Raw genomic sequence first — 23,970 nt, forward strand, 5'->3', positions numbered from 1 at the left:
GCTGGCCACCCCCCGTCACTCTCCGTTTGGTTGCCTTCCCTTCCTTCTCTATATCCCCAGAGAAGAGGGGCAGGCGCTGGAGCTCCGGCCTGGAGGGTGGAGAGGATTTGGGCGTGCGCGCCAAAAGGGGCGGCGAGTCGGACAGATCTGATCTTCCTCCCATCTTCGTGTCCCCCCCCCCCTTTCTGGAGAGGTCGAGAGAGGGCCCTGGCGCCCGAGGGCTCCCCTCCAGCCCGCTCTCCTCGGCAGACATCCTCGCTCGCTCGCGCCCCGTCCCGCCCTCGCCGCTCCAAGGCTTCCCCGCTTCCCTCCCCTCCTCCACTGACGCAGTCCGTGCTGCACCAGATCCTAACATGGCGGCGGCGAGGTGGTGAAGAGCGCGGCGGCGGCGGAAGGAGACTCCGGGCCGAGCGGGCAAGCGCGGCGGCGGGCGGGCGGGTGAGTGAGTGGCTTGAGCCGGGCTCTCCTCCGCCCGAGGGGCCGCGGCGTCGCCGCCGGCGAATATTTAAGGGCCTCGTGGTGAGGGGGAAAAGGGGAGCAATGGCGCGGGAGGCGAGAGGGCTCGGTCCTCTCTCTCCGTTTGAATCTGCCTCGCGAGGGGCGGGCGGGCGGGCTCCCTCACGGCCGACTCCGCAGAGGGCTCGGCCGGCCCGAGTGTCGCCCCCTCAACAAGTCCCCGGGTGGGCCGTTGGGGAAGGCGGGGGGAAGACGAGAGGTAGTTTCTCGGCGGGGAATGACTTGAGAGAGAAGCGCGAGGCCTTGAATGTGGAGGGTCTTCCCGCGATTCAATCTCCGGGAGACGCGGACTGGGTTCGGGTGGGCAAACTTGGGAGGCCGCGCGGGAGGCGGTTTCGAGAACCGTTGCAAATAGTTATGAATGAAAGCGGGCGCTCACGTCCCTGTAATTAAGGGGGGGGGGGGCGGAAAGGAAGGTGGCCTGGCAGTTGGCTTTAAAAATAATACCTTAACTAGGGGCAAGAAGTCGCGGGATAAACGTGCACAGGAGCGGGGAGGGATAGGGGAGTAAGCTCATGGCCCAAAGGAAACATTTTGCACACTCCGAAGTGTGATAAAAAGCTACGTGATACTGTTGTACCTGTACTGATTTTTCCCCGCCCCCGCCCCAAAATGCTGTATGCAGGTTGATAGTAGACAGCACAAAGTTTAAAAACAAAAACAGAAAAAACACCACAGGCTATTTGACAATGTAGGGGTCTTTTATTCGAGAACTGGATCACTTTGCTCGGCTCTGTTTGGAAAGAAGTTATGTGCAGCTTGACGTCTATGCAATGGTAAAATAAAGGAGCAGATTAATGTGCTTTGCTTTCTGAAACTGCAGTCTGAAATGTAAGGGGAATGGGCCTTTCCAGAAACATCTGTAAGGCTTGCTTTCTCACCAAGTTCCTTTATCAATGGAAGGAAGTGCCCCCCCCCACATCTGTGTTGGGACTGATGCATCTCAAGTCATTCAAAATGATCACAGCCAAGTTTGCAGGTGACTCCCAAATTATTTAGGATGGTGAAGGCCACAGTAGACTCTCCATGTGGTGAAGGGGCAGCAAAATGGCAAAGCCGCCCTGAGCCCAGCTTCGGCTGGGGAGGGCGGGATATAAATAAAAATTTATTATTATTATTATTATTAAATGAGTTTCAATGTACAGTGGTACCTCAGGTTACATACACTTCAGGTTACATATTCCGCTAACCCAGAAATAGTGCTTCAGGTTAAGAACTTTGCTTCAGGTTGAGAACAGAAATCGTGCTCCGGCAGCGCGGCAGCAGCAGGAGGCCCCATTAGCTAAAGTGCTTCAGGTTAAGAACAGTTTCAGGTTAAGTATGGATCTCCGGAATGAATTAAGTACTTAACCCGAGGTACCACTATAAGTGTAAAATCATGCACACCAAGGCAAAAGAAAGAAAGAAAAGGACTTACCTGAGATAAAAGTTGGTGGATGGGATCTTAATTGGTTGTGACTGACTGCTATAAGAGATCTTGGGGTAGTGGTGGACGGCTCACTGTAACAGAGGAAGCAGTGAAAAAAGGTAGGCTGTTGGACGTTATTAGGAAAGGGACTAAAAAATAAAATTCTGTTGCCATAGAGCAGGGGTTGGAAACCTAAGGCCCACAGGGGTCATTTAACCTGCCCATGAGCCGCCCCCGAACCGAGCTGCCCACTCGGTGAGTCCTGGCATGCTGCACTAAACCAGCGTGGCACGGGGACTCGCTTCCACAGTGCCGAAAATCACGTCTGCACAGACGCCGGAAAACGCGGGCACGCAGGCAGTCCGGCCCATGAAGGGATTTCCACTGGAGTGAACTGGCCCGGGCAAGGTAAACCTTGCCAGCCCCTGCCATAGTGCATATTCCAGCCATAACTGGCATACCATATGAAGTTCTGATTGCCCTGTCTCAAAAAGGATACAATAGCACTGGAACAGATAAAAAAAGAGCCATTAAAACCATCAAGGGTCAGAGCATATTCCAGTGAGGAAAGGTGTATTTGGACTTTGTTTTTAAGGAACTAAGGAACTGTGATTATGTCAGTTTCATGCCTTAAAATATTTGGAAGTATTTTAATTGAAATTATTTTCAATTAATAATTTTGTTTGAATAGAAAATATAAGCCTCACTAAATGCATGTTATTTATCTCCCCCCAAGTAAATATTTCAGTTCAACTATTTTTAGCTATTAGAAAAACCTTTATATCACATGTAAAGTTATATCACATGTAAAGTTATCATGACACACTTTTACAATTTTGTTTAATTGTCAACTAACCATGTTAAATTAAGTTTCTCTCAATTTATGGCAATGGAAAACTTCAGGAAATTTCTAGGAACATTGTCCAATTCAAAATTTTCTAGGAAACCCACATGTCTGCTTGTACAGCTTTGAATATTATGTGCTAAAGATACTCTTCTCCCTTTTTATGCCTTATTTCTTGGCTTTCCAGAGGCATCTAGCTGACCACTGTTAAAATCTAGATGGGCTCTCAGTCTGATCCAACAGAGCACTTCTTAAATATTGAAAAATGATAGCTAGCCGCTGAGATCGCCATAGCTCAACAGTAGAAGACTAAAAAATCTCCAGTTAACCTAATGATAAAAGAACTTATGGAACTTGGCCATAACACAAAATTTGTGTCTTTAAAAATGCAGAAAATTGAGAAAAAAATGCAGCATGTTGGGAGTTTATATCCTATACCTCCAACTATACCTCCAACTCAGAGGTACAAAAAGAGATTTGGTTATCATGATATTTTTGTTTTTAAACAATTATACTGTAACTTATCTGTGATTTCCTGCTCTTGTGTTTGAGCAACTATTTGTTTATTGTGTTACATTGATACACACACACACACACACACATATATATATATGTGTGTGTGTATATATATATATATATATATATATATATATAATGGTGACTGACCTGTGGGGAATCCATTGTTTACAAACTTAACTATCCAAGCCATGTTTGCTAGGGAAAGAATCTTCCACATAGAGTGCAGGCCACACTTCTGTAAACACAGTAGTCTGCTAAACAGACCAGATCCTTCTGTGATGTAGATTTTGAATGAATACTTTCCTTTCCCCATACTCTTTTCTATGAGCTTATTGGCAGGTGTGGCACAACTGAAGTCCATGCTGTGAGATGGTGCGACTTATAATCCAAACTCCTCTCCCCAGCCCGACAGGATTTATGGAGTGGTGAGGCTTCTGCTAAATCAGAGCTTTCCATGTTGGTGACACACTTTTTAGGCATGCATAATTTTGCGACAGTAATTCAATTTTACTAGCAAACCAGAGGTTAAACAAACCCCTTTCTAGCCCCTGGAGGAGCACAGGGTTCGTTCACGCGACACACTGCAGCCAACACGCTAACATGTTGTGACACACACTTTGGAAAGCTCTGTGCTAAATGTACAGCCCGACAACTACAATGACCAGGGCACAAGGTGGGTTGTGGGATTTCTGGGCCAGATTAGAGCTGGTGCAGTGATTGGTCTCAGTGTGGGACTTTCCTCTAGTTGCTGTTTCCGGGCTTTCCACCTGCTGTCAGTGGCACTGCACACTTGGTGGACAAAGGGGGAGCTCCATGCCTCTGGTGGCCAGCAGGAGGCTGACAGAGGGGCACCTCTGCCCAGTCCAAACCTCCCCACCACCACCACTCAGCACAGAGGGGCTTGGATTGTTCTATCTACAACTCTGCCTTGATACGGTTTTGCATTTCACCTCTAGGGAAAGGGCGGAGTGTCACATGCTGCAACTCCTTGCTGCTGATCATCCTACAGGCCTCTTAGAGTTCGAAAGACAAAACAGTTTGTTGAAGGAACATCTGCCTTGTGCTTTCAAATGGTTCTTAGCCTTTCGTCTAAGTTCCTTCCATCTGTCACTCTTTGCAAAGTTGCTAGCAATGCTTAGGTTAGTATGGGGAACTCATAGTCATGACTGCTTTTCTTTATTGTGAAGAACATTGAGAACATCTGGAATCCCTTGCAGAATCTGACTTCTCAGCATGTTGGATCCATTTATTCAAACATGAATATGCAAACATGAATAATAAATTACAACTATTATGAGATTGGTGCGTTTGGTTTCCCACAGTGAACAATCAACTACCAAGGGGCATTGGTTCGTATTTGTTTCCTTATCTACCATGAAACATTGAGACAACAATCCCTAATAGCAAAGTCATAACATCTTCCATATAATAGTCTCATAAAACAATAACTCACTGTATGAAAGGCAGTCCATGGCTTTCAGTTTCAAAGGAGCAAACTTAATAGCACTCCTGGCTAAGGGATAAATTTTGAAAATGTATCTAATCATTTGACTCTAATCAATCCTTTGGTAATCAGAGAGCAAGAAAGATGAGTGTTCTACACACTTCTCTGTCCTCCCCTCATTACCTTATACTGCCCCTTGTCTGCTCAGTACCACAATTTACAAAATAGAAATTTCAGTATGGCAGTTGGATTCAGTTGTGTATATCAGGTAAATTGTCTGAAAATGTCAGTTGCAAAATTTATTCTAGACCTTGGATTTCCTTAATACAATATTTGTGTATTTCATGGAGAGGGCTCCTAGGTTCAAGGGTTTTAGAGAAATCTAAATTTGAACATGAATCCTTTAAAAAGCAACAACATGTGAGTAGTGTTTTCAGAGAATGCTTGTATCTTAAGGGTTTGCTGTTTATTATCTGCAAGAGATCATGTAAGGTAAAGGGACCCCTGACCATTCGGTCCAGTCGTGGCCGACTCTGGGGTTGCGGCGCTCATCTCAATTTATTGTCCGAGGGAGCCGGCGTACAGCTTCCGGGTCATGTGGCCAGCATGACTAAGCCGCTTATGGCGAACCAGAGCAGCGCACGGAAATGCCTATTTATCTACTTGCACTTTGACGTGCTTCCGAACTGCTAGGTTGGCAGGAGCAGGGTCTGAGCAACGGGAGCTCACCCCGTTGCGGGGATTCGAACCGCCGACCTGCTGATCAGCAAGTCCTAGGCTCTGTGGTTTAACCCACAGCGCCACCCGCATCCCGAAGAGATCATGTAGTTAACTGTAATTGTCTAGAAATTATTGTTAAAGAATGATCACAGTTTTCCCTATGTCTTGGAGGAACTTGGAGGGTACTATGCTACTAGGGCTTAGTAAGGCAGTGTGAGCGGTGATTTTTCTAATGCTAGTTGTATACACACCAAAGCAGAAAAAGTGGTTTGTAATTCTGAGATAAAGTGGAGAGCCTGCAAAGTTGGCATTGTGCAACTGCCATGTGATCAGGCCTAGGAAGTGAGAGAAAGAGGAACAAGGCATGTAGATGGCATGAACCACTGCACTCTGGCAGTAATATACAGTGGTACCTCGGATTAAGAACTTAATTCGTTCTGGAGGTCCATTCTTACCTGAAACTGTTCATAACCTGAAGCACCATTTTAGCTAATGAGGCCTCCTGCTGCTGTCGCACGATTTCTGTTCTCCTGAAGCAAAGTTCTTAACCTGAGGTACTATTTCTGGGTTAGCGGAGTCTGTAACCTGAGGTGTCTGTAACCCGAGGTACCACTGTAATTCTTAGGAGACTGCCACATTCCTTATTCTGGCAACCCTTGTATTATTTGTCCTGTGTATTAAATTTGTATACTGCCCTATAAGCGTAGTTCTTGGCAGTTCACAACATAAAATTACAATATAAGAAACACAAAATACATAATAAAAATAAGAACAGAAACAAACCAATAATCCCCCCTTCGACAACACATTTAAAAGGGCATTGGAGATCAGTCAGCCAAAGGCCTGGTTAAAGAGGAATGTTTTTGCCTGATGCCTATAGGTGTATAATGAAGGTGTCAGCTGAATGTTCCTGGGGAGAGCATTCCAGAAATGGGGAGCCACTGCAGAAAAGGCCCATGCTTGTGTTGCCACCCTCAGGACCATCTCTGTCGTGCATTTTAGTAGTGGAAAGTGGCTGGTATACTCTTAGATGCTTCTAACAAGGTGTCAAGACCAAATTTTCTCCTAATTTCTGGTTTCCTTGCATTATAACTTGAAAGAGTAAAAATCTCAGGAAGTGTGAATTGATGATCAGACTAATGAAAAAATAAAATGTAAGAAGGGTAAATTTGTGTTTGTGGTCTGTAGCTAGTTTGTATTTCGAATTCCCGTAATCTGCTTTTAAAAACCTAAATTTTCCTGTTTTGCATTTTCCAAAGGACATATAAGCATCAATGTTCAGCCAGTATCAAGTTACCTGTCCACGCTGGAAATTCCTTAGCTTCTGTGTTCTGCTGCCCTCAGATATTTTGGCAAATAATACCATTCCAAATAGAGCTTGTCATGCCATATTGTGACATAAAAAAAGTTAAAGGAGGGGCATGACACCTATATTGGGCAGGTAATCTTTGGTCTTTTCATATTTAAGTGTCCTGAGAAACTGGGTTTGTAAATCAGGATGTGCTCTCTAACATCAGTTAAATGAGGGGAAAGGAGCACTCAAGCCTGTTGCTTGTTCCTGTTCCAGAAAAACGTATAATTTGTAGGACTAGAACCATTGACATCTGAACCAGCCCATAGTTTTATAGACCTTAATTTAAGTAAGGTCTTCATGCTTAATACTTTTTAATAAGATGGCTGACACCATCATAATATGTTATATTGTTTTATGTTCCATTATCAGTTTCCCTTTTGCATTATACTTAAGTAGTAAATAACTTTCTGAACATTACTGTGAGTCTGCAGTATGAAGCCTATGCTAGACCCACCTTTGCAGGGATGGACCCTTCCAAATAGCATAGGCAAGCTAGGAAGTTTGGTAGGGTCTCAGTCTTCGTGGCTGGATTCTGAATCCTAGATCCTAATGCCTTCTTCCTCCTGCACCTCCTTTGCTTTGCATAATTGTGTCAACTCTTGAGAGCTATGAACGCAGGCAAGAGAAAGGAGGGAAGACCAAATTAGGGGAGATCACGGGCTATGAGGCTGGCCTGGCCACTGCATTTATTAGCATCTATCACTAGTTTAATAATTATAGTTAAAACTTCGTAGTTGCTCCAGTGCTTTGAAGGTGCAGCTGTTCACATTGGGTGTAGACTCGGGTTGTACTGATAATGATGTGGGGTAGAAGTGTCAGATGTTATATTCATTTAAAAACTATCCCCTATTTATAAAAGTGCATTGTTTCATAACAGTAATTACCGTATTTTTTGCTCTATAATACTCACTTTTTCCCTCCTAAAAAGTAAGGGGAAATGTGTGTGCGTCTCATGGAGCGAATGCAGGCTGTGCAGCTATCCCAGAAGCCAGAACAGCAAGAGGGATTGCTACTTTCACTGCGCAGTGATCCCTCTTGCTGTTCTGGCTTCTGAGATTCAGAATATTTTTTTTCTCCTCCAAAAACTAGGTGCGTCTTGTGGTCTGCTGCGTCTTATAGAGCGAAAAATACGGCATATGATAAAGGACAGCCAAATTGGGCATTTTCAATATTGCAATTTTTCAGATGTTGATACATATAATAAAGCACTTTAACATTTCCAATAAACCAGAAAACATTGGGATATTTATACAGCATGTAAAACTTAAGATGGTTTACTTTCTGTTTACTAAATAAACATACTTTCTGTTTACTAAATAAACATACAAACATAGTAACTCAGATCCCAGTCAGTTCAGGTTATTGGAAAAATTTAACGGAAAAACAAATTGCTAGAAACGGATGGCTACTCTCTCTCATCTTGTCTCCATCTATTAGAATATCTGCCATGCAGTGTTTCTGATCTCATTGGTGCTGGCTGGGTGGAGAGGGATACATTTCTGGAATAAGTAGCTAAGAATGACTTGGAGGAGACAAGGAGGCACCAAGTGTTTATTTGCTTCCCCATCCCTACCCTTTTCCTTCATCCTTCTACTTGTAATTTATCCCCAACATGGTATGAACTTTGGAGTTGAGAGCCACTTGGTTTCAGCTTGCCCTGTGTTGTCATGTCTGCCATACTCAGTAGCCTACCATTCCAAAGTCCTTGAGAGCAATCACAGTCCATATACTTGTGTTCATCACTGTCATTGTTTGCATAGCTTTATCTCTACATGGAAAAGGGGGGGGGGGCGACTACTTTCTTCCCTATTTTTTATTGTTCGTTAGAGTTTCATATTTGAAGTTTTCATTTTAAAAGTCTTCAAATTTAATAGAACTTGCTTCTTTGTTAACAGTTTTCAAAATTTGAAGCCATGGGAGTGAAAAGCCAGAGACCTCGTTGCTTTTTTGACATAGCCATCAACAACACACCTGGTAAGAGAGAGGCTTCTGGCCTAAACCCTATAACACACAGCTATGTCCAGTTGAAACAAGTGCGTCTTAAGCACAATGACATTACTTTATTGATGACTTATTTATTCATTCATTGATTCATTCTTTTTCTTTTAGCTGGCAGAGTTGTCTTTGAGCTGTTTTCAGATGTTTGCCCAAAGACATGTGAGAACTTTCGCTGCCTTTGTACAGGTTTGTATATTTCCTCACTTGAATAATTTGTTATGTAGTCCAAATTGAATTGTTCCTGGTTCCTCCAAATGGTATACCAAGAAAATCCTGGTAATGAAATGAATGACTTTGATGTTCGTCTCTTTGTGTACTGAAAATGAAGATACATTTTCATACACAATTTTCTATATTTTGGTATAAATTCATATATGCAGAATTAATTAATCCATCATAGTTCTACAAATTTTGGCAGCCCAAATTTATGATCGCTACCGACTTGGCTCTTCCTTAATCATGCAGTAAGCTTTGGAGGCACTGAAAAACGAGTGAAACTTCCCATTGCTTTCTAAGTGCTTCTCAAGCTTAGTGCCAGGATAGGGAGAATTGCTGCATTCTTCCAAGCCTAAAGAAGGGCAGGGCTTATATGTGTCACTCTTCACTTGATGATTTATTGACTCTTGACATACACGAACTTGAGTGTAAAGTAACACAGCTTGACATAGTACATTGATGAGGATGGTGAAGTTGGAATTGAAGACTGTTTTCTGCCTTTGGGGGTTTGAACTGCTGCATTGGACACACAAGTGGATCATACTCAAGGTACCACCGGTACCACCAGATACAGAATGGACAGGGCTCCTATAGCTTCAGCAATTGCATAGAAGAGGGGATTTTGTCAGGTGTGGTTAATGCAAGGATGCAAAAAAGTACCTACCGCAATTCCCCTCATTGCACAGTCATTAAAGCTTGTGAGGAGCAGGTGGAAGTCCTGTTGCAAAAGCAGACATCCTTATGCTGACAGGACCATGACATAGTGCTACTTTGGATGCAACCCATAGTATTTATTTTCAGTATTCTTATGATTTGAGTTAAATGTAGTAAATAAGGGGGTTCCTTTCTGTTGGTACTATATTGCAACTTTTTTTTTCTTTTATAGGCTTCAACAAGTAGAATGTCCAAGTCAGATAGATCAAGAGCTGATTTCCAGTTGTACTTCTGTTGTACCTGAGGGGTTCTCCATTAAAAGCTAATGGGTTAACTTTCCTCCCCCCCCCCTGCAGGTGAAAAAGGTACAGGAAAATCAACTCAGAAGCCATTACATTACAAGAGTTGTTTGTTTCACAGAGTTGTAAAAGATTTTATGATCCAAGGAGGTGACTTCAGTGAAGGTATGACATTGGCTAAATGATATCAAATAGTAGTTTGCCGAGTATACAAATGTGTGTGAAGTTATTATTTGAATGGTCATGCTCTCTTGCTCCTCCTCACTTGATATTGCAGCTTCTCTGTCAGGATAGAATACTCTGGTTTGCATGTCACTTAGCTTGTATTCAGCCATGATTTAATGGTAAACGTGTCCCATCTCCCCTGCTGGCACATGGCCTCTTACATGCCCCCCCCCCCAATGTTTTGTCCAGGCTGTGGTTTGTGTCTTTCAGACAAACCACAGTCTATATTCAGATGACACAGCAATACTTAGCATGACTCGTTTGATTTATGTGGATGTCATACAGAGGTTGGGTGTGGGGAGGAAGAAGCCACAAGAGGGCCACATTCACGAATAAGTCATGGTTTTAAGATCAGCTGTGGCTCTCAGTGAGATGCACATGAGGCATCTGACAGGACTATTAAATGGAAATGTGTTTCAAGAATGCATTTTTGTAATTTCTTGAAGCCAAGCGCTTTTATAATGAACATGACTAAAATAATAATGCCCATTCATTTTCTTAGAAACAACTAGATTTACTAACAGAAATATAAAGAAAATGTGGAATAGCCTCATTCTGCTTCATGAAAGTCTGTCTTGAGATTTGTGTAGCTCCATCAAAATTTAGGTTCCCTTTGGTAAGATTTTTTTCTGTGATAGCTTTAACTTTGAATTTATATGATACACAATTGTTATTTTTCTGATGGGCTTTGGAGCCAGTCACAGACCTACCCTATACCTGTGATGAATCTGTTTCAATTGTTCTTAATTCTGAATTTTACATGGTTATAACCCACCCTGGAACCTGATGGTTCTTGTAGGTCAGGTAGTTGATGTTGTCGTTATTAAATTTAAAGGAAACTCGAGGCACTCTTGAAATGGGAGGAGATAGCATGCAGATATGCAATAGAGTTTTCCTGTCTCAGCTAGTAGGCTATGATGTAACCCTCTTTGACTGGCTCCAATCACTCATCAGTAAAGAATCCCTAATGGTAAGATCCCATTGTCCCATTCTCATTTGTAATAACATTTTTCTTTTAATACAAGGAAATGGGAGAGGAGGAGAATCAATTTATGGTGGCTTTTTTGAAGGTAAGCATAGTCTTTTATCAGGTTAGCCTGCAACTCCCAGTCACAGTCATTGGTTTAAGAATATGTATATTAGGCAAACTGCATTTTTTGGCCCCAAAACTGCTGGCAAATTTATTTATTACAGGTCATAGAGTGCCCTATCCTAGGGATTCAGAGTGCTGTTGTAAAATTTTCAGGAATTATAATTATTACAATTCCCTGTCTTACATCTCCTCTTCTACCCAGTGGATCTCCTCTTTTTTCTATTGAGGTGGTAGTTCTCTTATTAAGAAGCTTGATAACTCTGTATCTCATATTCATCTAACTTCTCTTCCCCTTTACCCACCCTTCACCATCTCATTGATGGTGACCAACCAAAACAACCCTCCATTCAATCTTACTTACACTTCATTATCCTGAGAGAAAATAGAACATCATCCCAGTCATCAGTCTGATCTTTAAGATGACTGGACAGTCTGGCTGAGAGATTAATGCTAAGTAGCAGTTGGCCCAAGTAGGCTAGTGAATGGGGTCTTACACTTTGCCTTTGCGAGGTAGCTGTTTGTTGATGCTTACTGGCCAACCAGTTCAGTTTATGATTTAGAAAACTTGAATTGTGTGATGACAATTAAAATACTTTTATTTCAAGTTTTCATGATGATCAAGCTATTATGGTTCAGAGCTGTTACAAGCAAGTCTATTGCACAAGACTGCATTTGCACAAATAAATAGAATTTCTGTTACGTTTAGTTTTAAATTTCAAAATTGCCCACCTTGTACATAGGTGCTTTTAAGTTTGTTTTTGTCTGTTTATTACAAGCTTTCTTTCCCCACATTATTTCTGTCACTTTCTACACTTTTATAAATGACATGCAGTGAGCTCCTTTGCACAAAAACACACTGGTGTGCTTGTGCTAATTGGAATGAATTTAAAATGCACTGGTCTTACTAAGCAGCTGTACTGAATATCAAGAGACAGTTTCACTTATACATTTATATCTTATATAATGGTCTTGACATATAGTTGAGTCTATATGTAAATAGTATTTACATTTTTGTGCATTAGACTGAGAATTATACTGTATACCTCTGTCTTTATTTTTATCTATTTGAATGCTGTTTGGCACTACAATGATACATTTGTGCAGTTTGACAATCCTAATTTGAAATTCTAAAGAAATGCCAATGCAAGGTCATACTTGGAATTTTGAAGTAATTGGAACGCTTTCTCTAGATGAAAGCTTTGCTGTAAAGCACAACAAAGAATTTCTCCTTTCAATGGCCAACAGAGGGAAAGATACAAATGGTTCACAGTTTTTTATGTAAGTATCATGCAGCTCCACTGTGTTTCTTCAGCATTGGGATGGTAGTCCTTACAGTTTACATTTTAGAGCTTGGAACAGGTGAAACAGCTAACTCCTTTTCCATTTAGAAAGCATGACTACTTTTAAAAGATATCAAACTTAACTTGCTCTTACATGTTTATTGGAGATAGCAAATAAAAGATTATATGGGATAAGTTTGACTATTTAACCCTGCTGTGTTTAGAATCAGGATTAACTTGGGAGTAGTTATCACTATCTCCTAACATATGGGAACACCTGGTACTTTACCAGTACAGAAGCTATGAGGTATGGGCCTAATCATTGCCTGGATGGTAGACTATTGGCAGTCGGAATGTACTCTGCTGTGTGTTTTCTTGATGAAAAGCTGAACATGAGTTTATAGTCAAGACTTCTGTATGTAGCCAGTGACCATTGCAGAATATAAGTAGGCTGTAAGTGGTAGTGTTCGTTTAGTATGAGATTTAAAAATCTTTCAGAGCAAGCTATGTTTTAGTTACACCAAGCCTTACTGAAGAGTAATAAAGGGCCAGTTCAGACGCTACTCTTAACACCAAGGTGCTGTATGTGGTTAAATAAGAAACAGGCTTGTGATTTGTATGTTCTATTCTCTGCGTCTATGTGTGGATAGTAGGTAGCATATCCCTGGTTTACTCATCAGTGTATGCCCTTAGTGTGGAGGAAGGAAGGGTGCAGACTTGAGCCCTACACGCTCCTCATTCCAGGAGTGAAATAGTTTCTGCACAGAATTGCTCAGACAGCAGAAAGAGACAAGTCTTTGCAATGAAAATATTAAATATTTTTTTCTTCAATAAACTTCAATCAGAGTCAACCTTGGGTTTACCAGATTCAGTTAAATGGAGTTGTAGGTAGGGTAACATATTGGGGACTGTACCTTCAGAAATGTTATCTTTCTCTGCCCTCCTCTGCCTGCCTGCAGTTCCTTGTTTTTCCTTTTTGCCTTGTCACCCTTTTTCTGTGCCACCTTAGTTGGTCAGTTACTTGCTTTTAGAGGAATAGTTATAAACGTTGACTTATTAGTATAGTTCTTATAAACTAAGTTACCTTTTCTGAAATAAATGTATACTCAAAACATTCATTTGCTTGATCATAAATAAAATTTATGTATTAGGGGTATAATTTCAACAACGCACCAGGAGGATCATACTTCTGAAGGTTGGCAGCATGTCTTCTCGGGTTTTTTTTTTTGGGTGGGAGGAGCCTAAATTTTCAGCAAGGTGATGAACTTGTGTGTAAACTATCACTTCTGACTACAAGTGAGGGCATCCCTGGATGTTTCTCCTTGCAAAATATTCCCTTCAGAAAGAAAACTAGATGATAGACAAAAGGGTTCTAGTTAGCTATTTTCCTGACAAATAATTTTGTATGTGAGGGCATTTGTTTTTTATGCAGGAACATCTGCATAAAACATTTTGTTTTTTATTTCACAACATTTATATACTGCTCGTTTGTAATAAAACCTCAGTGTTCCCATCTCTGGTATCATACTACAGTGGTACCTTGGTTTACAACCTTAATCCATTCTGGAAGTCTGGTCTTAAACCAAGGCGTGCTTTCCCATAGAAAGTAATGGAAAATGGATTGATCCAACGATGACAAGCAACCCCTAAAACAGAAATTTCGCATGAATTTTACTATCTATCGAGACTATTGATCCATAAAATGAAAGCAATAATCAATGTACTGTACTAGGAAATAAATAAAATGATGATAAAAATGAAAATTACTTTTTTTCTTACCTGCACTAATGATAGTCATTGTTTGGATGGGGGGCTTTCCGCACTCACTCAATCATAAACGAAAAACAATCCACAGAAACATAAATGAAAAAGCCACACAAACAAAAACACAAAAAATAGCAAAAACAAAAGCACCAAATATCACCTCAGAACACTGCAATCAGAAACGGAAGGCTTTAATTACCGGGGGGGCGGGGCTCAGATGAGCGGCGCAAGGGCAGAAGGGGGCGGGGGAAAGGCTTAATTATGATGGGGGAACTCAGATAAACGGCGAAAGGACAGACGCGGGAAGAAAAAGGACTTAATTACGATGGGGGGGACTCAGATGAGAGGCACAAGGACAGAAGCAGGAGGGGAAAGGCTTAAATTGCAATCGGGGGGGCTCAGATGAATGGCAAAAGGGAAAACACAGGAGGGAAAAAGGCTTAAATTACTTTCGGGGGGGGGACTCAGAAGAACAGTGAAAAGGAAGATGCGGAAGGAAAAAAGGCGGAGGCCCAATCCAGGCAGCAGTGGCGAGGCCTAGCCCCGCAGTGTGGCACCGCTTAGGGAGGCAGGAGGCCCAATCCGGGCAGCGCAGGTGGCACATATGAAGGCCTCCTGCAGCCAGGGCCCGTTGTATAACAAAAAAAAAACAAAACCCCGCAACCCGGAGTACTCATTTCCAGGTTGTAATTGGTCGTAATCCAAAATGCTCATATACTAGGCTGTTTGTAAACCAAGGTACCACTGTAGTGAGAATTGGCCAATACATGAGGTGAGGGGGGTTAAATACTGTAACCCGCATACATTTGTAACAATTCTTCAAATTTAAGATACTATTAAAGTTTGCAACTTTGTAATGCATTGATATTTGAACTACAGTTTAATGCCTCCTGAATCTGCTTATATCTTCTCATTTATGGCTTAATACAACAAGTTTATCTCCGTAATACTAATACTATATTTTGTCATTCTTTCCCTTGATGTAATCAAAAGAACAACCAAACCTACCCCTCATCTTGATGGGTAAGTGCCCTTGTATCTTACTTGCATTTGGAAAAGTTAATTGGATAGCTACTTAAAAATTTCAGTGTGACATAGATATTAGTCAGCTTTTAAAATTAAGCTTTAATCATTTAGGCTTCATGTTGTGTTTGGACAAGTAATCTCGGGTCAAGATGTTGTAAGAGAAATAGAAAACCAGAAAACAGATGCATCTAGTAAACCTTATGCTGAAGTACGAATACTAAGTTGTGGCGAACTAATCCAAAAATCCAAAGGTAAGAGTGAAATGTTTTTAAAGGTTGTCTCTTTTATTTAAAATGTTTTTAAAGGTTGTCTCTTTTCTAGTTTTGTAAGAGGTATGTCAGATCTAACTCAGAAGATTGGTAACTGGGAATCTTGGTTCTGTAAATTGTTGTCATTGCAGTAGCAGTAACAAAGAGTATATTAAATAAATAACAAGTGGAGCTTGAAGCAAAATGTTGCAGTCGGCCTCCATGCCCAAAGATGTGTGTTCTTCATCAGAGCTGCATAACAAGTTATGCCCTCTTTCACAATGCTTAGGTTGTAAAAACTAAAGGAGGTGAAACACCCCCCCCCCTTTCCCAAGCATTTGGAATTCTGCAACTCCTGGAGATCACTGAACATCTTGGGAGCTTTTTTCTTTGCTTTTTATTTCAATTTGCTAACTATATATTTCTGAACACCTACAGAGCCCCTTCTGTATGTAGAAGCCACTAACATCTGTGTGCAGCTCTGGTTTGCTTCAAAACTGATAGGTACCTATTTTGCTGTTGGAGGGAGCAAATGGCACCTGCAACAAAATTTGTCCCACCATGAAGGAAAAAATGCCTTCCCAGGGGATTATAGCTCTGATTTCCTCTTGAGAATTAGAGGGTTTTCTTAGGAGATCTTCCTTGTTGTCTTCTTCCTTCCTCCATGCCTCTCACTTGGCTCTCACTTCTCCATCATTGGCTTTTCACCACTTGTTCTCTTGCCTAGCTCCATTACAGATTAGAAGTTTGGTTTTCTATGGCCAACTCTCTTCCATCCCTGCCTGCAGAGATTTATGTGTATCAGGAAATATGAGCCTTGAAATCACCTATCCAAACAATGGAATGGTTATTTGTGCCTTCCTTATATATGTGTTCTTCCTCAGTCGTCTCTTGCTTCAATTCCTCTATCCTCCCCCTTCCCCTACGGTGCTCCTTTCCCACTCTTAGCAAGTCACTTCTGACGCTTTCAGGCTGATAGACGACATTTTGAAGCCTTCAGCCTGCTTCTTTCAATATATCCAGCCACTTCTATTCTCTTTCCTCTGCTTTTCCAACCATGGCTCCTGAGTATGCTTAGCCCTCATTTGGCTGGTTTGTTTACTCAGCAGAATTAGAGGAGTTCCTCCAAGCATTCAGATACCTCCCTCTTTTTCTGCTGTGATAATTGTTTCATTGTGAGCTGAGTGAGTTCCTGCTCCTAACCCAGCTTCCATGCTTTAGTGGGCCTCTTGCTTGGTGACCCCAGGGAAGACCAAGAACAAAGACCAAAAAATGTTTCCTGAATAAAGTTGGGGAGAGTCTTCTCACTGTGCCACTGGCGAGTGTAGCTCATTCTGTAACAACATGGGATTGTCCCTTCTTGATAATGGTACCCCAGCTGCAGCATTCCTTCCTACTGGATGTGTGGGTGGCCACAACATAAATGGAATTCTAACCCACAGTGAAAACATACCTGTTCTCCTAAGCTTTTGAAGGTTTTGTTTGGTAACTGCTTGTCTAATTGTTTTAATTTAAAGCCAAGAAAGAAGAGAAGAAAAGACGCAAGTCATCATCCTCATCCAGCGATTCTGAAAGTTCAAGTGATTCAAAATCTTCTTCTGATTCATCATCAGATTCTGAAAGTGCTTCTGGGGGGAAAACAAAGAAAAAGAAAAAGAAGCACACAAAAAATTCCAAGAAACATAAGAAAGAGAAGAAGAAGAAAAAGAAGAGCAAGAAGAGGTACATGCAGGCAGGCTGCGGGGAGAGATTTATTTTTGAAACTTGAAAAAACAACACCTACCTTCCTGTGCTACAGTTAGATGAAAATGGCTCAGAAGAATCAGTAGTGCATTCTTCCATGTCATTTTCATGTCTTACAAAAATAATATAGTTTTTCGTTAATCTCCAACATGCTCTCCATCAAAATAAAAATTCTTGCATGTCTGTACAGGTGGAGTTTAGAATGAAATCTGAAATATTTAGTTTTAATGGGTTTTTTATTTTTTTTTACAGTGGAACAAATCTGCCCAACATTAGCTCACCCCATACTATGTTTGTTGACACAACATTGGATCACAAACAACAGGCAACCAGGATGTTTTATTTTGTTCGTTTACTCTTGTGAAGGACTTAACTTTTTATTGTTTATATAGTCCTGTCAGAAATACTTATACTTTTATCCAGCACTTCCTTTAGAAAGCTCAGAGCCTATCTTGCCTACAGTTCATGTGCTCTCTAATCCAGGCACTAATATCCATGTTCCCTTAGTTTTATCATTGCTACAGAATTAAGTATTTCCAGGCAACAATAATCTTTTCCCTCTGTAAGCAGTTTTTTTCCTTTGGTGGTGGGGTATTTTTTCTATCTGGCATGCCAGATTCTTATCTCTACACCACATTTTTAATAATAATAATTTATTATGTATACCCTGCCCATCTGGCTGGGTTTCCCCAGCCACTCTGGGTGGCTTCCAATAAAATATTAAAAATACAATAAAACAAGCCTTTAGTCTGCTTCTTTCAGTATAGATGGTGTTGTGCTATGAAGCCCTGATTCAAAGAGCAGCATGAGGCTGTTTGAAAGCCCTTTTGCAAACAACCCCACACTGCTATTTATACCTCCGATTTTTTGAGATTTAAAGCAGGGCAGGACTGTTTACAAAAGGGCTTGTAGGGAACGACTGGTGAACAGAGAGTACAGTCTTGCTGGCTGCAGGGGTATGCTCTGGGAGCACAGAGAACATGTTTGCAAAGCAGATCCCTGCAGGATTGAATCCCACCCATCACCTGACAGAATCTATTCATGTCAGCTGATGGATAGGTGGACATAGTTTGGGGAAGCTAGCTTTATGGGCCAACCTCCTGGGGGGCCACGCTTGGCCTGCAGGCCAGAGGTTCCCTACCCCTACTGTAGTTACTAGCTTAGGTTCAACCATGCAGGCATGGCTAGATGGGTGAGGTGCTGCCACAGAGTCAGCCTCATGACAGTGACATTTCCTTTTCTTTTTTTTACTACAGGTATTTGGGGAAAGGATTTAGCTTAAAGAAGGGATATATTTTGAATATAAACCCAGTGCAAATAGATTTTTACCTTTGAAGTCTCAACTTTATTTTATTTTGGCAGAACACATATTAAAATATTTAATACCTTTGTTTCATCTTCAACAATAGTTTCTTAAAAAATAGTGCATTTGAAGTTCCTGTTTTGGCATATGCGAATTGCAAAAGAAACATATGCAACATTTAAAACAGATGCATATAACTTTTGTTCTCTTATCAATGAAGCTCAGCCAGTGAAAGTGAAACAGAAAATCCTGAATCACAGCCACTTTCCACAGTCCGTCCTGAAGAGATTCCTCCTGTACCAGAAAACAGATTCCTTATGAGAAAAAGTCCTCCTAAAGTGGATGAAAAGGAAAAAGAGACCAAGAGCAGAGAGAAGGAAAGGGAGAGGTAAAGTACTTGATCATAACTGCAGACTTATGAGTAAGCTCCAAGCTGTGGTCCATGTGAATTACCTTGATGTTGACTTTGGTTATTTACTATGTGCTGGCACTTTTACACATGCTTAACTGCAATGGGATCTATTAAATGAATTTTGCGAGAAAAAAAGACAGTAATCTTCTCAGGCCTACCGCCAGTGATTTCAGTGAGATTTCCTTAGGATGGAGGTGTTTTGAAATCAATTTTTGGTAAGGTTGTCCCATATCATGCAAGCAGACTTCCTGTTCCTCTCCCCACCCCCAACCCTCTAAAGAAAATTTGGGTGGTGCAGGAAGAGTAATCTGTTACATCGTGTCTCTTCAATTGGTAGATGATCACAGTTGGCTTTTACCCACTGTCTTTTTAATCCTCACAGTTGTGCTTTTGAATCTTTTGCCATGAAGTGAATATTTAGCAGACTGTTTGTGGAAACGTACAGTTTGATAGAGCTTCAGAAATACATAATAATAGAAGAAATGAATTATTTATTTATTTATTTATTTATACCCCGCCCATCTGGCTGGGTTTCCCCAGCCACTTTGGGTGGCTTCCAATCGAATATTAAAAACAATACAGCATCAGACATTAAAAACTTCCCTAACACACATTAAAAGGAGTCACAGGGCTGCCTTTGGTTGTCTTTTAAAAGTAAAATAGTTTTTTATTGCCTTGACATCTGCTGGGAGGGCATTCCACAGGGCAGGCGCCACTACCGAGAAGGCCCTCTGCCTGGTTCCCTGTAACCTCACTTCTCGCAGTGAGGGAACCGCCAGAAGGCCCTCGGCGCTGGACCTCAATGTCCGGGCTAGATGATGGGGGTGGAGATGCTCCTTCAGGTATACAGGACCAAGGCCGTTTAGGGCTTTAAAGGTTAACACCAACACTTTGAATTGGGCTCAGAAACATACTGGGAGCCAATGAAGATATTTCAGGACTGGTGTTAAATGGTCTCGGCAGCCATTCCCACTCACCAGTCTAGCTGCCACATTCTGGATTAATTGCAGTTTTCGAGTCACCTTCAAAGGTAACCTCACGTAGAGCGCATTGCAGTAGTCCAAGCAGGAGATAACTAGAGCATGCACTAGAGTCATCTTTAGAACCATCCCAGAACTACAGTGATGTCTTTTTCCTCCTTTCTAGTAACCCATCAAACTGTCAATCAACATATCAGAGAAGGTTGTTAGTGACTAGATCTGGACGAAAAATTAAAGGAAGAGGACCACGGGTATGTCCTTTCTTGTGATTTATTCTGTGCATTTTGACAGTTTTTACCCTGTAATACAGTGATCTTGTTCCATAACAACATTTAAGAGTAATTGTTCCTTTTTTATGGATACACTGAAGAGGTTTTGGAGAGAAGCATTTTGGGGATGAATGGCAGAGCTGTGTAGTGTATCTATCACTATGTCTCCCACAGACACAAGAGTCCACCAACCCTGAATGCTGCTACTAGTTATTTAATGAAAGAGCGAGTTTTTGCAAGCTTTTGTTTTGAATTCCTGTAAGCTGCCCACCAGCTCAACAGCATTTTAAGACGAGCAGGTCTTAGACACATAGAGCACAGTGTCTTTTGTCAGTTTTGACTTAAATATATTACTTAGGGGTTTCTCTGCTTTCTTTTATCTGAAAGAATTACTCTTGCATTCCTTTGCTCCTCTCTATGCAGTATTCATTTTCTGAGGTTATTTGCACCTATGTGGGTAACAGGAGATCTGTTCCACTGAATAGCATAAGCTATTCTTGTAAGCACAGGCCTAAATTTGCTCCTGGCCTGGCTTAAGAACATTTAAAATCTCATAACTCTTGTTGGGATTGAATGATAGGAGCCTGATGTAGCCAAAATTATGCAATTATCAGAGTGACTGTTTTGCTTTTAAACTTAAACTTTTCTTTTCCTTTTGGTAAAGTAATGTGTTTTTAGCATACTGGTACACATTTTTTATCTAACTTTTTCTGTTTTCAAAGCGCTACCGAACACCTTCAAGATCCAGGTCACGAGATCGTTTTAGGCGCAGTGAGACTCCACCACACTGGAGACAAGAAATGCAAAGAGCTCAAAGAATGAGAATATCAAGTGGAGAAAGATGGATAAAGGGAGATAAGTAAGATGTAGTCATATAATTTGCATTACTTTTTGACTCTTACATACATCTTTTCCAGTTTCAGTGTGTATACAATAGAGCATATACTAAGTACAAGCAACTCCTTATCTATTCAGGGGTTGTGTTCCAAGGCATGTGAGTGGGACATGTATAAGCCCGCCCATTCCGCCCCACCCCCTTTTGTTGCTGAAAATGGTACGCATGTCAGCAGACGTGCATGACTTGAATATGCACAAATTACAATAAGTTACTTTTTCACCTTGAATTTCCTTCAGTTTGTAGCCAGCAGAGATATGTGAAACAACTATAAAGAATAATTGTGATTGTAATGCAGATTCAGCTTCAGTCACTGATATGGCATTTCCTCTTTTGACCTTTCTAGTTCTCACCTTTTCATAACAAAATGCAGAAATATATATATATATATATGGTATGTTTTCCCCAGGGGTGAAGTTAATGAGAACAAGAAGGATGCTGCAAATCAAAAAAGCCCAGGAAGAGGAAAAGAAAGGAAAGCATCTGACCACAGGCAAATTTCTGAGAGCCCAAATAGGAGGGAAGGAAAAGAAAAGAAATCAAAAGACCACAAATCTAGTAGTAAAGACAGAGAAACAAGGAGGAATTCTGAGGAGGACAAAGACAAGCATAACAAAAGCAAAGCCAAAAAAAGGGCTCGATCCAAAAGTCAGAGCAAAAGCAAAGAGGTGTCAAAAAGTAAGGAGAGGGACTCAAAACTCAGCAAACATGAAGAAAAGAAAGTGAGATCAGGAAGCAAAGAGAGGGACTATGAGAAAGAGAAAGACAAAGAGAAATCCAATGATTTTCGAGGAAGAGAAAGGAGCAGAAGTAAAGAGAAAAATAAAAGGGGAGGGTCTAAAACTAATGGTCAGAATCATACTAAAAGTAAAGATACAGAAAAGCATACAAAGTCAAAGAGCAGAGAACGTGAACCATCTAAAAGCAAACACAGCTCAAATAGTAAGACCAGAGAGCGAAGCAAAAGTAGAGACAGAGGGAAAAGAGCCAGGTCCCGAAGTAAAGAACGAGACCGCAGCAGAAGTAAAGATTATTCAAAACACAAAGATAGAGAAGTAAAAAGAAGGGGAAGATCAAGAAGTAGAGACAGAAAAGGCACACCAGAAAGATCTAAAGGCAAAGAAAACAAAAGGAGGAAGGAGTCACAGAGCTCTGAGAGGGAGAAAAGTCAAAGTAAGGATCGGCATAGGAATCAAGAGCATAGAAGTTCTCACAAAAAAGATGATGCTGAAAAAAGAAGGCGTTCTAAAAGCCGTGACAGTAGTAGCTCAGAGACCAATAAGAGCAAAAAATCCAGTAGAGATCAGGATAGAAGTCCTGATTCAAAGAAAAGACGAAGCAGCAAGGACAGAGAATCGAAAAGATCATCTTCACGCAGGAGTAAGGAAAAGGAAAAAGACAGGTCCCGGTCCTCAAAAGAAAAAGAGGTCAACCAAAAATCTAAGAATCAGGAGCGAGATCGTGCCCGTGGTAAAGATAAAAAATCTGATCATGAATCGAGTGCTGGGACTGATGAAGACAGACATGGATAATTTGATGAACTTGATGTTTCCATTCTGCCTCCAGGTTCTAGAGACATGTTGGGGAACATTTTTTTTTTTTTAATGTGGACTTCTGTTTGGTCTTTTGATAATCCACAGCCTGGATCATTTGTACTGCTAAAGTTTTAATAAACTTGAAATGGAAAAACAAGTTTTATGTGTAATATGGTGTGCTGTGTTTTAATATTTCAGAGTTTATGTATCCTGCTTCTGTGTTATCAGAAGGAAACATTGTATTGCATTTACATTTTAATTTAGATGACTCACTACAAAGAAACTGGTTGGGCTGAAAATAAATTAAATTTATTTTAACCAGTAGAAATCTGCCTACTCATGTCTCAGAGAATTGCTGTTACGTTCATGTTAATAAATAATGATATGTTAACATTACAGGACTACAATAAGGAGACAGCTAGTGTATAATAGAGATGTAGAAGGAGGAAGGACTGCAATTTGAAATGAAGGTATCAGTTTGCCCAAAATGCTATACTGCTGTTGCCATTAAGGAAAAACAAACAAACCATAAATCCCTTTGGTCTTTGGAACAACCATTTATTATGGATGAAATATTTTCAGCAGAAGCAGTTCTTTCAGAAATGGTAATCTTTATATGCTTCTGGGTAACCTCCATTTTATTTTTGATTCAGGCTTCCCTGTAGCAGTGCATTTTGTATCCTGTGTTACTGTATTATGTCTCTTGTAGAAAATTGATTTCTGCATGCTTTGTCTAAAGGGGAAAACATTCTTCTAGATAGGAAGTCAGAGTGCAACTGTATTTATAAGTAGGATTCCCAGTTTTCTAACTCTCCAGTAGCCATTTTGTCCTGTTAATGATAGTTTGTTGGGACCCAGCATTTGTTCTGGACGTTGTGTAGAGTGCATCCTCAGTAGCTTGGATGTGTAAGTTTAAAATGTGCACCGTATGTCTTAACTTTTCTTCTGCCTGAAGAAATGAAAATGACGAAGGGGAAGCTGTCCTTTTTCTATAGCTTGTGCTGCAACTGCTGTTTCTGCTTCCATTTTTCTAGCAGATGTTGAAAAGTGCAGCAAAGAGTAGAGAAGAAGGGGCTGAAGGTAGCAAGGGATGCAGTAATCAGATTCAGTCATCTGTCAGAAACCTAGGTCTACAATGATTCATAAAAGATTTAAGACTGGGTCTCCACTCAGATTTGGGGTAGGACCATCAGCTTGTCATCTACTTGAGAAATGAAGGGCACAT

The 23,970-nt window shown here is 41.0% G+C and overlaps 1 protein-coding gene across 3 annotated transcripts; it reads left to right on the forward strand.

Moving 5' to 3' along the window:
- The first annotated feature begins 123 nt into the window (after positions 1-123).
- Positions 124-22,902, forward strand: PPIG (peptidylprolyl isomerase G). 3 transcript variants are annotated; one of them, XM_081024041.1, is made up of 13 exons: positions 124-438; positions 8,701-8,779; positions 8,915-8,989; positions 10,030-10,137; positions 11,223-11,267; positions 12,481-12,568; positions 15,328-15,357; positions 15,472-15,611; positions 17,126-17,330; positions 18,875-19,042; positions 20,213-20,297; positions 21,038-21,174; positions 21,620-22,902. In XM_081024041.1, the coding sequence occupies exons 2-13, from the start codon at positions 8,719-8,721 to the stop codon at positions 22,740-22,742; spliced, it is 2,265 nt and encodes a 754-aa protein (XP_080880167.1). In that variant the 5' UTR covers positions 124-438; positions 8,701-8,718; the 3' UTR covers positions 22,743-22,902. The 3 variants fall into 3 exon arrangements, with proteins under 3 accessions (XP_080880167.1, XP_080880168.1, XP_080880169.1); XM_081024042.1 differs by lacking the exon at positions 124-438 and adding an exon at positions 4,281-4,426; XM_081024043.1 differs by lacking the exon at positions 124-438 and adding an exon at positions 6,877-6,892.
- Positions 22,903-23,970: the final 1,068 nt, after the last annotated feature.

This window comes from Podarcis pityusensis (assembly GCF_964106645.2).
Source record: "Podarcis pityusensis genome assembly, chromosome: 1".
Lineage (NCBI taxonomy): Eukaryota > Metazoa > Chordata > Lepidosauria > Squamata > Lacertidae > Podarcis > Podarcis pityusensis.